This window comes from Microcaecilia unicolor, chromosome 11 (genome assembly GCF_901765095.1).
Source record: "Microcaecilia unicolor chromosome 11, aMicUni1.1, whole genome shotgun sequence".
Lineage (NCBI taxonomy): Eukaryota > Metazoa > Chordata > Amphibia > Gymnophiona > Siphonopidae > Microcaecilia > Microcaecilia unicolor.
In genome coordinates this window covers 116,467,145-116,481,583 of record NC_044041.1, presented here as the reverse complement: position 1 = coordinate 116,481,583, position 14,439 = coordinate 116,467,145, and the positions used below count along the sequence as shown (strand labels likewise).

The 14,439-nt window shown below is 46.2% G+C and overlaps 2 protein-coding genes across 2 annotated transcripts in view; one reads left to right on the top strand and one right to left on the bottom strand.

Moving 5' to 3' along the window:
- Positions 1-8,088, bottom strand: part of LOC115479628 (uncharacterized protein C11orf95-like) — a 61,262-nt gene extending 53,174 nt beyond the window's left edge. Inside the window, exon 1 of the mRNA XM_030217675.1 lies at positions 7,945-8,088. Within this exon, the coding sequence (XP_030073535.1) occupies positions 7,945-8,029 (85 nt within the window). The 5' untranslated portion in view covers positions 8,030-8,088. The remainder of the gene's footprint in view (positions 1-7,944) is intronic.
- A 41-nt stretch (positions 8,089-8,129) lies between these two features.
- Positions 8,130-11,872, top strand: LOC115479627. The gene is made up of 3 exons (XM_030217674.1): positions 8,130-9,532; positions 10,325-10,435; positions 10,946-11,872. The coding sequence occupies exons 1-3, from the start codon at positions 9,490-9,492 to the stop codon at positions 11,500-11,502; spliced, it is 711 nt and encodes a 236-aa protein (XP_030073534.1). The 5' UTR covers positions 8,130-9,489; the 3' UTR covers positions 11,503-11,872.
- Positions 11,873-14,439: the final 2,567 nt, after the last annotated feature.

The window sequence follows — 14,439 nt, the reverse complement described above, 5'->3', positions numbered from 1 at the left end:
CCCAATTCATTCACACCCAAGTGTTTCCTTTCTTCAACCAGGCTTTTTTCTCTCTACTGTCATCTCTTCCCTCCTCCACTGATGTCCTAATGCATGCTGGGCCAGCTTTAGTAAAGTGTGACCAGGGCATTTACCCTGGGCCCCAAGTGTGCCCGAAGCTGAAGATGGGACAGTATGTCTAACACTGACCCTGAACGCATAAACTCACATGCTAGTCAGCAGAAGTGTGTCAATGTGGAGTGGAGGAGTGGCCTAGTGGTTAGAGCACCAGTTGTGCAATCCAGAGGTGGCCGGTTCAAATCCCACTGCTGCTCCTTGTGATCGTGGCCAAGTCACTTAACCCTCCATTGCCTCAGGTACAAACTTAAGATTGTGAGCCCTCCTGGGACACAGAAATATCCAGAGTACCTGAATGTAACTCACCTTGAGCTACTACTGAAAAAGGTGTGAGCAAAATCTAAATGAATAAATAAAATGTCTTATGCGTCCTTCCAGTGAAAGGAGGCAGGACTGCACCATGATTTAGCTTTGCAACAGTCAGGGCTACCACAGGGGCTTGGGATCTCAAAGCAGCCAAGCCACCTCAGTGTTCACGCCTTCCTCCCCCCCCCCCCCCCCCAACTGGTTTCATCTCTTTGGGCCAAGTGGTCCAATTACAAAAGGCACTGTTAAAAAAAATAAGCTTAATAGAAGCTATAATCAAAGAATTAGTTACCTTAAACCCCTACAGCTAGAACCGTAGGTGAAATGGAGATGATAAGAGTTCCCAAATTACCCAGTTCTAGGAGGGAAACTTTTTGACAAGTAGTGTAGGATTTATGGTCCCTGTTTCTACCCACTGAGATCACGCTCCAGATCCCATAATTCAACATGATGGTCTTGTCAGAACTGGCCTAAAATCTCCCTCCTGGAATGGAGTAACTTGGTAGCTCTGACACGCTGATCCAGTTTTAGTTTTGCATCACTGTATTTATTGTATTTTATTTCTTATATACTGGTTTAGAAACAGAATGTGAAGGCAGAAGACGACCACGAGGTCCATTTTCAGCTGAGCCAATCACATATCCATTTCTGTGGTGCTGTTGACAAAATTTGTTTAACTTTATACCTACTATTTGTGAAGCACCATTTAAATGGATACTGTTGAACATTCAGGGGTCCTTTTACTAAGGTGTGCTAACAGATTTAGCGCATACTAAGTGATAAGACGCCCATAGGAATATAATGGGTATCATGTCATTTAGCACACACTAAATCCATTAGCGCGCCTTAGTAAAAGGACCTCTTATTGATCAACAATTCAAGTTATTCTGTATAACTGAACCGATTACAAAAAACAAGCAACTATGTGGTCAGTGCTGCCTCCAACCACATAAGAACACATGGTTTATCCAGCCTACGCATCAGTGCTTCTTAACTCAGTCTTCGGGGCACACCCTGCCAGTCAGATTTCCAGGATATCCACAATCAATATGGTAACATAGTAACATAATAAGTGTGTCACATCCCTCGCTCCCTCCGGCTGCTCCTCTGCGGGAAGCAAGGGCTGGGAGGACCCGCAGCCAGAGAAGGCTTACTCGACGGTTTCACGGATGGGCGCCGGTTCCGGGTGCAGTCAGGGCCGAGCCAGTGTCCATTACGGCGATGGCCGGCCTTCTTGAGGCTGCGGCTGAGAGCCGGGGCTCGCCGCGGCGATGGCCACCTTGTCCGGGGCCGAGCCCGTGGGCCGGCGATCGCGGCTTCTGGGCTCTCGGTCGCCGGCTATAGGGTCTGTGCTCGCGCCAGCACGGAGGATGGTGCTGAGACGCGATGGCCGGCGTCTTCTCCACATTCGGGCGCGGGAACCCGAAGCTCCGCCTCAGAGGAACCAGACTGGGATGCCGGTGCTGTAGCCCCGCCTGGGAGGCCGGACGGAACCAACCAGAGGGATTTCTTCAGTAGCCGGGTTCCGATTGGCCGGCCATGTCGGCTGGGGCTGGGCGGTTGAATGCTGACAGTATTTAAGGAGCGGGGCTGAAACAGGACGTTGCTTCAGGTTCTGTTTCCCAAGGCCAGTCTTTGTGTGTTCCTGTTTTCTGTGCGCTCCCTTGCTCTCCTGGTTTGACCTTTGGACTGTTTCTGGACAACTCTGTTAGCTGCCTGCCCTGACCTGTTGCCTGTTTTTGGACGACGCTGTAAGCTGCCTGCCCTGACCTGTTGCCTGTTTTTGGACGTCTCTGACGGCCGCCTGTCCTGACCTGTGGCCTGTTGTTGGACTACTCTGATTTCCTCCTGCCCTCCCCGCTCCCGGTTCGGTACTGGGTTAGTTCGTCAACCCCGCAGTTCCGGAAGTCCCGTTGGCCGCCTGCAGCTGGGGGCTCTACCCCCGGTGAACGGCGGTCGCCGCTGGTGAAGACTTGGGGTTGCACGGCTGTCCTCTGAGGTCTTTCGGGGCCTTGCAGGACCTAAGGGCTCACTTTCTTTCCAGACAAGACAAAGTGATGGCAGATAAAAACCTGAACGGTTCATCCACTCTGCCCAACTATCACACTCATTATCAATTCATGATTAAATCATCAGTGAATGTGATGGTCTTTCTGGGACATAAACTATAGAAGTCCGCCTGGCCCTGTCCTTACATTCCAACTACTGGAGCTGCTGTCAAAACCCACCCCAGCCTATCCATCTTGTCATTTGCGGGACACATACTGTAAAAGTCTGCCCAGCACTGTCCTCAGGTTCCAACCACTGAAGTTGTTGTCAAAGCCCTTTCCAATCAGATTGCCATATACAAGACACAGACCGTACAAGTCTGCCTGACACCGACCCTAGTTCATCACAGCCAGAATGACCATCTAAGCGTCACTCAAAACATCGACACACATGCAGCCATTTAAGTGTAGTTGGTTTTTTTTTATACCATTTTCTAATTAGAGATTCTCTATGTTTGAGAGATTTGCATACTGAGGAGGCAGTGCATGCAAATCTCTCGCATGCATATTCATTGTAGATATCCTGCAGCAGTGTTTCTCAACCAACTACTCAATTCCACAATCCCTTTCTCTCCTTCAGAGATCCTCTGTGCTCGTCCCATATTTTCTTAAATTCCGATACATTCCTTGTTTCTATTGTCTCCACAGAGAAGCGGAACACAATAGCCATAGTGGGTCAGACCAATGGTCCATCTAGCCCAGTATCCTGTTTCCAACAGTGGCCAATTCAGGTCACAAGTACCTGGCAGAAACCCAAATAGTAGCAGCATTCCATGTTACCAATCTGAGGGCAAGCAGTGGCTTCCTCATGTCTGTCTCAGTAGCAAACTATGAACCTTTCCTCCAGGAACTTGGCCAAACTTTTTTTTTAAACCCAAATACACTAACGCTGTTACCACATTCTCTGGCTACGAGTTCCAGAGCTTAACTATTTGATGAGTGAAAAATATTTCCTCCTATTTACTTTTAAAGTATTTCCATGTAACTTCATTGAGTGTCTCCTAGTCTTTGTACTTTCTGAAAGAGTAAAAAATAGATTCACTTCTACTCACTCATTCTACACCACTCAGGATTTTGTAGACCTCAATCATATCTCCCCTCATCCATCTCTTTTCCAAGCTGAAGAGTCCTAACCACTTTAGCTTTTCTTCATATGGTAGGAGTTCCATCCCCTTTATCATTCTGGTCCCTCTTCTTTGAACCTTTTCTAATTCTGTTAAATCTTTTTTGAGATACGGTGACCAGAATTGAACGCAATGCTCAAGGTCAGGTCGTACTATGGAGCAATAGAGGTATTATAGTATTCCTGGTCTTATTTCCCATCCCTTTCCTAATAATTCCTAGCATCCTGTTTGCTTTTTGGCTGCCGCTGCACACTGAGCTATTTAATGCATCACTTACTCCAGTACTTCACAATCCTCAACTGGAGGCATACCTAGTTTCAGCTTTACCACAGTGATAGGCCCACATAGAAAAAACACAGTAGGGCTGGCTCAGTGTGCTGGTTCTACCACAAAATTAACTCAAAAAATTCCCGCTGTTATGCTATATGTAATCAGCATGCAAATCCACAGCTCATTATAGAATGTCACCTTTTCTGCCAATGAAAAAGAAGTTCCCTGCAGGTCTGCACTTGGCCTCAATCTTCCCCCCCCCCCCCCTGACCTGGCACCACTGCTAAAAGCCCCAGTATTCTAGTGGCCCACCTCCCTCCTTCCATCTATCAGCCCCCCAACATTATACATCCCTGGGAATCTAATGGCCCTTTTCCCTCCTTCCTTTTTCCAGACTTGACTCCTCCCATCCCCAACTTACAAAAAAGAAATCCCCCCCCCCAACATTACTCATCCCTGGTTGTGTAGTGGCCCCCTCCCCATCCAACATTGTCTCTGATTTAGAAAAAAAAGAAACCCCACCCCCCAAAATTACACATCCCTGGTAGTCTAGTGGCTCCCTCCCAACCCAATCCTGTCCCCAATTTAGAAAAAGAAAAAAGATGTCCCTAGTGTCTAGTGGCACCCCAACCCTCCCCAGACTCATACCTCAAAAGAGGCAGGAGCAGTACCATCTTGAACAATTCCAATATATGGCAAACTGACCCCAACCAGTGCACCCAGGATGTACCACAGAGGGCCGAATGACGACATTTTTCAAGATGGTGGCACCAGAGGCATCACTCCTGTCTCTTTGAGGTACAGGTCTAGGTGTTTTAGGGGAGGCTTGGGGAGGGGTCAGGGTTCTGCTAGATATGAGTTTTTTACTAAATCGGGGACAGGGGGTTGGGTTAGACTACCAGGGATGTGTAATGTTTGGGGTTGGAGGGATGGACAGACGAGAGGGAGGCGGCCACTAGACTACTGGGGCTATTACATTATGTTGGGGGGGCGGGAAGGGGGTCAGATTGGTTTAGGGGTGAAGGGAGGTTCACTACACTACCAGGGAACAATGTAGAAAGCTACTGGGAGTACAGAGCTCTCCATCACCCTTCTATGCTGCCTTAGATCTGACTAAATTTCTCAAACTGCAGACAACAGCATACAGGTTATTAGTTTCCAAAAGGCATTTGACAAGGTACCTCATGAAAGGCTACAGAGGAAATTGGAGGGTCATGGGATAGGAGGAAATGTCCTATTGTGGATTAAAAACTGGTTGAAGGATAGGAAACAGAGAGTGGGGTTAAATGGGCAGTATTCACAATGGAGAAGGGTAGTTAGTGGGGTTCCTCAGGGGTCTGTGCTAGGACCGCTGCTTTTTAATATATTTATAAATGATTTAGAGATGGGAGTAACTAGCGAGGTAATTAAATTTGCTGATGACACAAAGTTATTCAAAGTTGTTAAATCGCGACAGGATTGTGAAAAATTACAAGAGGACCTTACGAGACTGGGAGACTGGGCGGCTAAATGGCAGATGACGTTTAATGTGAGCAAGTGCAAGGTGATGCATGTGGGAAAAAAGAACCCGAATTATAGCTACATCATGCAAGGTTCCACGTTAGGAGTTGCGGACCAAGAAAGGGATCTGGATGTCGTCGTCGTCGTCGATAATACACTGAAACCTTCTGCTCAGTGTACTGCTGCGGCTAGGAAAGCGAATAGAATGTTGGGTATTATTAGGAAAGGTATGGAAAACAGGTGAGAGGATGTTTTAATGCCATTGTATTGCTCCATGGTGCGACCGCACCTTGAGTATTGTGTTCAATTCTGGTCGCCGCATCTCAAGAAAGATATAGTAGAATTGGAAAAGGTGCAGCAAAGGGCGACTAAAATGATAGCGGGGATGGGACGACTTCCCTATGAAGAAAGATTAAGGAGGCTAGGGCTATTCAGCTTGGAGAAGAGACGGCTGAGGGGAGACATGATAGAGGTATATAAAATAATGAGTGGAGTGGAACAGGTGGATGTGAAGCATCTGTTCACGCTTTCCAAAAATACTAGGACTAGGGGGCATGCGATGAAACTACAGTGTAGTAAATTTAAAACAAATCGGAGAAAATTTTTATTCACCCAACATATAATTAAACTCTGGAATTCGTTGCTGGAGAAAGTGGTGAAGGCGGTTAGCTTAGCAGAGTTTAAAAAGGGGTTGGACAGTTTCCTAAAGGACAAGTCCATAAACCACTACTAAATGGACTTGGGAAAAATCCACAAATCCAGGAATAACATGTATAGAATGTTTGTACATTTGGGAAGCTTGCCAGGTGCCCTTGGCCTGGATTGGCCGCTGTCGTGGACAGGATGCTGGGCTCGATGGACCCTTGGTCTTTTCCCAGTATGGCATTACTTATGTACTTCTCTGCATTGCTGCAAATTTGCTAATAGCTTATTTACCATGCATTTTAATATGCCGTGTGTTAATGTCTACTGCATGAGTTATTTTCATCACTAAATCCCTTTCTGCATTTTGCAGTTAACAAGCACGCAAATTACTTGTTAACCGTGAACTACTCTGAATATACAAGAAATGTCTGTATACATTGGAGATCCAGTATATGCAAACATCTTTCATGCATATTCATTGGCGAAATCCTTCCGTAAAGGAATGTTTCCTTAGATTATTTCTACCTTTTTTTTGGTCTTTATCCAATGACGCTTCATCCCAGAGCCTCATTTCCAATGAAAGAGGCCTGTCCCCTGTACATTTAACTTGGAAGACATTTAAACATCTTTATTTCCCAATCTTGTCTTTTCTCCAGAACAGGGAGCTTGTTCCTTGGGACACTGATTCTCCATAGGCAAGCAGGATGAGTCAGCCACATACCAGTGATGTTATCCAACAGAGTTGTGGACAGACTACTAGATCTCCTATAACTCAAAGCCACCATCACCACACCTGCCGTTTCCCATTTCAGACTGTTCTATGAACCCAACCTGCTCTCCTGGTGCTCAGGCTAATCACAGTGATATTTGAATGTAGTGCCCCATGGTATGTAATATATTTCATTGTAGATAGCCTATAAACTCAACTGACTGGGGGTGTCCAGAGAACTGGGAATCACTGCTTCAGATATCAGTACAACACATAAAGTTGGTCAACAGGGTGACAACTGAAACGGTCAATGGGCTTCCCAAACCTGTCCTGGGGATCACACAGCCAGAAGCATTTTCAGGCTATCTAAAATAAAATATGTGATCGATCTGCATACATTAGAGACCCAGTAGCATGTACAAACTGATTGAGTAGAGAGGTGTGATAGCCGTGTTGGTCCAATTTCCAATCATATATTTAAAGCACTTAGCGCTTCATTCTTAGCTAAGTGCTTTAAATATATGATTACAAACTGATTACATGCATATTCATTGTGGTACCCTCCCTCAGGACAGATTTAAGAGCACCATGGAGCTTTTCAGCAGGCACCTCTGACCAATTGATTTGTAGTTTTGATCTACAAATCAAAGTGGGAAAATCAGAACTACATAGCTACGCGTGCAATGGAGCAAACACACAACTGGATTATTATTTATTGTAGTCCCTTTAATGTTGTACTACAAGTCTATTAATCAAATACAAAGAAGTAGAAGAAACCGTGATTGCAAAGCGCACACCAAGATGTACCCCAGTGCGGTATAGACCTATTATGACCAGTACCTATTCCTAGTCAGCCGCCCGTTCTATTAAGCCGAGCTGGTAACTCTGTGTACTGCTGCGCCGCACCCCTGCGCTTTTCGCATTTTTCTTCCGATCTGCTAGGCTGCATTTGGCAAGTCGCTGCACTCGCCGCATTAACCCTCCCATCTCTTGCGCCTGCACCTTTAACTCCAAGCCTTCCCTTTAAGGCGCGCGGGGCTGACGGCAGCTCGCGGGCTCTTAGTCCCCGCCCCTCTCCCTGTCCCTCCCAGTCAAGCCGCACTCCTGGCTCACGGTCGATAGGTGGCGCGCGAGCAATGGAGCCGCCTTTGTCTCGGGCCCCAGCCGCAGCCGCGCGGTGGCCTGGGTGGGGAGGCCGAGCTGGGCCCTGCAGCTTTCACCTCACCCTCTTCCTCTGTCTCCTCGAGCTTAACGCCGGCTGGATCCGATTCGGGCGGCTCCTCCGAGGCGCCGCGGCTGCTGCGACTCATAACTGCGGTCTCTGGGGCGCTGCGTGCGGACGGGGCCCGGCGGAAAGACGCACACACAGGTACTGCTGCGACTGCCGCTGTTACTGCTCCTTCAGTGTCGGAGGAGACTTATTCTCGGGCCCCTGGGGCTCCGTCAGGGGCTCCCCAGGGGACGAGTTAAAGGCGCAGCGCCCGGGACCGGAGATGAGCCACGTTCGGTCTCAGCCACACATATTAAAGGGATCGCGGGAGGGCGAAACAAGCGTGCATGTAGGGAAAGATAGATTAATACAAGCATGGCATGGATGGATGGATGGGTGGGAGACCAGATGTAATGAATATAGAACACCAATAGTGACAAGAATGCAGGGGGAAAGAACAGTAATATAAACGGAGGACGTGAGATTAATGAAGCACTCTGCCTGCAGAAAAATAATTGCAAGCAATATTACATCAATGGTATCTAATCTCATACCTTGCATTTATCTCGCCTAGATTGTAAACCGCACTGAACTCTGGAAAGGGGGGATACTAGCGGTATTCAATAATTAATTTTGAATTAGATGAAGGAAGAGTTAAAAAATCATTGCCAAGGAGAGGAGGGGGCGCAACCAAAGCGGACAAAAAAAATTAATGCAGAGGAGTTTACAGGGAACGAAAGATTAATGCAAGTTTAAGGCAGTCGAGTAGCATATGCACAGAGAAGAAAATACTAATGCGAAGACAGCGCAACGTGCATGCATTTTAACGATTTATTATATCGGGAATTTTAACATGTATTAATTACTAAAATTAATAAGATTTCTCTAAGTGGGGGCGGCTCAACTTGTCTATTTGAAAAAATGTGAACACTTGGAAAATGCATCGCTATTGGAGAAATGCCTGCTTTGAATGATCAGAGCCCTAGTGTGAAAAGAGATACAGGGGTGGAGTGGAGAGGTATTAGATTATTTTACATTTCCGAACTTCAGAGCCCACCGTAGGACGCCCTCTAATGTTGTCAAAAATTGAAAATCTTCTACCAGTAGGGGCAGTTTATATGTGCGGCCCACTATACGATCGCATCACTGAAGGAAACACGATGCTTGGGTAAACTAAAGGGGAGGGAGAAAAGAGGGCGGTGCCTTCCCCAAAGAGCTTATATAATAGTCTTCATTCCTGGCTGTTCTGTGTGCATGCTTCCTACCCACTTCCTCTCTGCTTTGTTTCCTCACTACCCCGCCCCTCGTATTAGGCTCCGTGCATGAGTCTCTTCTTCACCTTCCACTTGCCTTGCCTGGACTAATTCATTGTCTCACATACTCGCCGCCACCCGACTCTCTGATCTAGCATTCATCTTTCCCCTCCCCCTTATCTTTTTGGGCACTGCGCCTTTAACTCGTCCCCTGGGGAGCCCCTGACGGAGCCCTAGGGGCCCGGGAATAAGTCTCCTCCGACACTGTAGCAGCGGCAGTGGCGGCCAGTTCCCGACTCCTGCAGCCATGAGCTGCCGCCAGCAGGCCCTGGAGAGACCGCCCGAGCCTGGTGAGATGGGAAACGGGGTTCCGAAGCGAGCCGCGCGCTGCCCCGGCCTATACGCGGACGCTTTATTTCGCTTTTGCTTATGCCTCCTTCCCCCTCCTTCGGAAACGCGCCTCGGGGGCGGCCATTTTGTTGCCGGTGACGTCATTGTGGTTGAGTGTTGATAATTTAAAGGATCTTGTAGACTTCACGGGTAAAGTTGCTTTTTTTAAGGTGGTTGGCGGGGGCATATAATTTATGTTAGCTTAACGTTGAATGGTGCTGTCTTTCGTCTAATCTTTAGACCACCAGTTTAGGGGTGTGTAAGGGTGGCCATTTTGTGTGCTGTGACGTCAGCCCGGTAACTTTTAATGTTTTCGTTTGTTTTTTAATTTCCACATAGTACTTTGTTTTTTCCATTATCTGGTTGTGCAAAGACATTTTGTTTGGAACGTGATGTTATCGCTGCTTATTATGTCTATTGCTTGCCTTTTGTTTTTTTTTTTGGTATGTTGCAGTGACATCAGTTGAGTGGGGAGGTTAAGGGTGCTGCATAACAATTTGATCTAAGGATTTTTAGGTAATGCTAGCTGTAACCCAAAAAAGAGCAGTAACTGCTAGATTTCTGCTTTAGTATACCACGTTTTTCCTGCCTCCACCATAAGGTATTTAGTGCTGTGTTACAAGTGAAATATTATAAACGGGCTCGATGTCCCTTGGCTCTTCCTGCTGCATGGCTGCTGGACTGAACGGCAGGTAAAGCAGAAGAAAAATTATCCATCTTTTTCTTTCTTTTTTTTTTTTTTTTTTAAACAGACTGGGTTGATGATTCTGCACCAGCCGAAATAGAAGTTTCCATTGATTTTGAGGACCAAATAGAGGAAACAAGCTGTATTAAACATCCAGAGACATTAGTCCAGCAGCCTGGTTAGTGCTTGGTTTTGCATTCCAGGGGGAACAATGTTTACAAGTGTGCACACAACCCTTCTATGTATTAATGGATGTGTTAGAAGACCACTTGAGCTTTCTATATGGTCCTTACTAGCTTAATGACACAACTTGAGTCTAATCATCAAGGTTAATGTTATTTATATATGATACTTTTAACGAACTAACTTGATTAGCTTTCAAGTACAGATTTGACCAGCACTCTAGACGCCATCCCTGTGAGCACTCAATCAGGAATTATGGATGGGACTTATTCACTGGTTCAGTTTTGATTTTCTTATTTATTTAGCCTTTAACTTTGCTTAAGAGACATCACAATAATTAAGAAAAGTGTGGTCTTTACCTGCCATTATATTCTGTTTCATGGCAGAAATGCAACATGAACCCTTTTGGGTAGTCTGTGCTGTTTCATGGCATAAGAATGCTTGGTCATTATGCACAGTCCTTACTGTTCATTAACTGTATTTTATTTTTTATTTGTCTCGGTAGGAAAAGAACTTTGTTTGAGTGATACTGCGCCCTCTACTGCAGGTAGCAATGTGAAGATTGTGGCTCTGGGCCTAGGTATTTCCCAGGTCTCCTATAACATAGTGGGTAACAGTCCCACAGTCACCAGGGGTGTCCTTGTTGGCCGGGTCCCACAGAATTTGGCGGTGTCTCTGGGTCTAGGTATTTCCCAGGTCTCCCAAAACACAGTGGATAACAGTCCCACAGGTATTTCCCAGGTCTCCCATAACACAGTGGATAACAGTCCCACAGCCACCAAGAGTGTCCCTGTTGTCCGGGTACCACGGAATTTGGAGGTGTGGCGGCAGGTATACCTGATGGACCTGACTACCACCCGTGATAGTCTCATCTGCATGGTATGTGGGAGCACCCTGGTCACTCTGAAACTTAGTGCAATCAAGAGGCACATCCGACAGAAGCACCCGGACACCATTGACTGGAGCCCAAGTGAGAAGGCAGACATCGTTGCCAGGTGGGACGCCCACTTGCTCCTTAAGGTGCGGACACCTTCACCACCACCATCTCCTGATTGGACATAATCCTTCTGGGCCTGCATCCATACAAAAATAACTTTATTTTTTTCCTAACCTCTGGTTAGATTTCCATAACTGTATTTTACACTTACAGAATGTTTTTACGTGTCCCTCTTCTTTTTCTCTAGATTGTATGACTTGTGTAGCTCAGCAGAAAATCAGAGTATTATTTCTAGGAGTTGATTTGTCTATGTAGCTGTTGTATGGGGAAGAGGACATAAACGGGTATTTTGCAGAGACCTGTCTTGTGGCTGAACCTTGTGAGCAGATGAGAGGACATGGATGGACTGAGCTGAGGGAAATTGTTGTACGTCATTTATTTACAATGTTTGTCCGTGATCTGGAAATAAAGATTAGGCTGTGCTTTGCAAACTTACTGGCTACATTATCTTTCATCCGTGTAAACTTGAATGGCTCACAACCTACTTGTAGACTGAATAGGTTTTGCCACATTGCCTGAGTTAAGGTGTAGCTTGAGTTTCACTCTGTAAAGTTGCTTGTATAATTCCTTGTGTGCACTCGGGCAAGAGCAGGCCTGGATCAGCCTCTCTAGGTTGACCTGAGATAGGTAGCATGTCTTTAATGTCAACATTTGGTTAATACTTCAAGCTGAGCCTGGGCTTTTACATGCATTGGCCTAAAGTGAGGTCTTTTTGTACATTCTCATTTCAAAACACACATTTTACAGAGAAACATTATTGACAGTAATACTGTGGACAACTCTCACAACTCTTTCCACTAAAGCCCAGATGAATCTGTTTCTAGTTCTCCTTTGAATATGTAGGTGAATTTATTTCCATAGCGTCCCACAGATCAATCCAGAGACTTGTGGGTTATGTCCCTCTACCAGCAGGTGGAGATAGAACTTCAGAGGTTTACTACATGTGGTCATGTGCAGTCACCTTGACTTCAGTATTCTGTCTATCTAGCAGGTGGATGGTCCTATCTGTGCAGCACTGGATTGACTGACTCCTGGCCTGGTCCCCTGGGTCTGGTTGAGCTTCTGGGGTCTGAGGTGTCCTGGGCCTTGGGTGCACACCTGGTGGTACCACATCCCTCCCCTCCTCCCCCATCAACCCCTCCTCTCTGCCTGACTGGGATTTGTGGTTCTCACGTTCCTCTCTTTAAAAGGAGTCTGAGGTTTCTTTTGCTCCGACGTCCTCTCCTGCCTTTAAAAAGCCGTTTGAGCACTGTTTAAAAAAAAAAAAAAGCTCCTCAGTGTGATTGTCCAGTGTGGCAAGCTTATGCCGGTTTGCAGTACCGGCTGAATGGTGTGGGGACCGACTTGGCTGGTGACAGTGATTCCTAAGCGTGTGAGTAGTCATTATCCTATCTGCGCCGGTGGGGCAGAGCAAAAGCGCCAGCGTGGGAGCCACTGGGCTGCTGCAGTTTCCCATGCTGGAGATCCACTGTACAGCCCAACTCCATGGAGCGGTATGCTCCTTCCCAGCTCATTTTGGCAGGCACAGGGCAGTTGTTTTCTTGGGTGTGCGTATGCACTTGAGGGCACCATCTTTCTTGCCGTGCCACATGGCAATGCTGAAGCGCCGGTGCTCCCCTGGGACCTGATTTGCTTGCGATTCAGTCAGTTTTATATGTAGGCTTTTCAGAAATGTGACTGGGAAACTGGGGTGGATTATTCCCATTTTCTTCATATTTGGTGTTTAAGGGCTTCTGAGAAAGGAGGCCTGGGTTGGTTTGCAGACTCCTGTGGGAGTCCTCGGGTCTCCTGCAACTTTCCAGGGGCAAGGTCAGAGACCCATTAGACCCCTGCAGCTGTTCTGTGGCAGCGAGAGCTATAAGTTGCAGCTTGGAAAGTACTTGAATATTTCTGGACACTCCTTGAGGAGGTTCAGGGTGTGTGTACATTTTTTTATTTTATTTGTTACATTTGTATCCCAGACTTTCACACCTTTTTGCAGGCTCAATGTGGCTTACATAGTCCGTAAACAGGGTTAGCCGATTCTGGTTTGAACAAATACAGGTATGAACAATACAAGGTGAAATTGTGGTAGAATGGGTTACATGTATGGTAAATGCAATTGGAGGAACTTAGAGGGGGAGAGGAAGAGTTAGGATATGTCCATTACGGTCTTTGGTTACGTTGTGTCACAGGTATCCAGGTTTTTTATGTATGGTCGGTGGGGTATGCTTTTCTAAACAGGTCTGTCTTTAATACTGTCCGGAAATTTGGGTGGTCGATCGTAGTTTTTACTACTTTTGGTAGTGCATTCCATAGTTGTGCGCTTAAGTAGGAAAAGCTAGATGCATAAGTGGATTTGTATTTGAGTGGAGTTATAGGTATGATCGTGCTGATTTAATGGTGTTTCTGGTTGGCAGGTTGATGAGGTCTGTCCTGTACCCCTGTGCTTCGCCATAGATAATTTTGTGAAATGTCGTGTAGATTTTGAAGGTAATACGTTCCTTAATTGAAAGCCAGTGCAGTTTTTCTCTGAGTGGTTTGGCGCTGTCAAAACGTGTTTTTTCCAAATATATTTATTTATTTATGGTTCATTTCTACCCCACATTTTCCCACAAATGCAGGCACAATGTGCTGTGTTTTGGGCGGTCTGAAGTTTCTTTATAATGTGTTCTTTGCATCCCGCATAGATTCCATTGCAGTAGTCTGCATGGCTTAGTACCATTGACTGTATCAGGTTGTGAACTATTTCCCTTGGGAAGAATGGTCTCACGCGTTTGAGTTTCCACATTGAGAGAAACCTTTTCTGTATGGTGGATTTAGCTTGGGTCTCTAGTGAGAGGTTTCGGTCGATTGTTACTCCAAGGATTTTCAGGCTGTGTGATATAGGGAGGGTGTATTCTGGGGTGTTAATGTTTGTGGGTTTGTGTGTGTTGTATTGGGATGAGATGATGAGACAGTGTGTTTTTTCTGTGTTTGAGTTTTAGGTGGAATGCATTTGCCCATGAGTTCATGATGTCTAG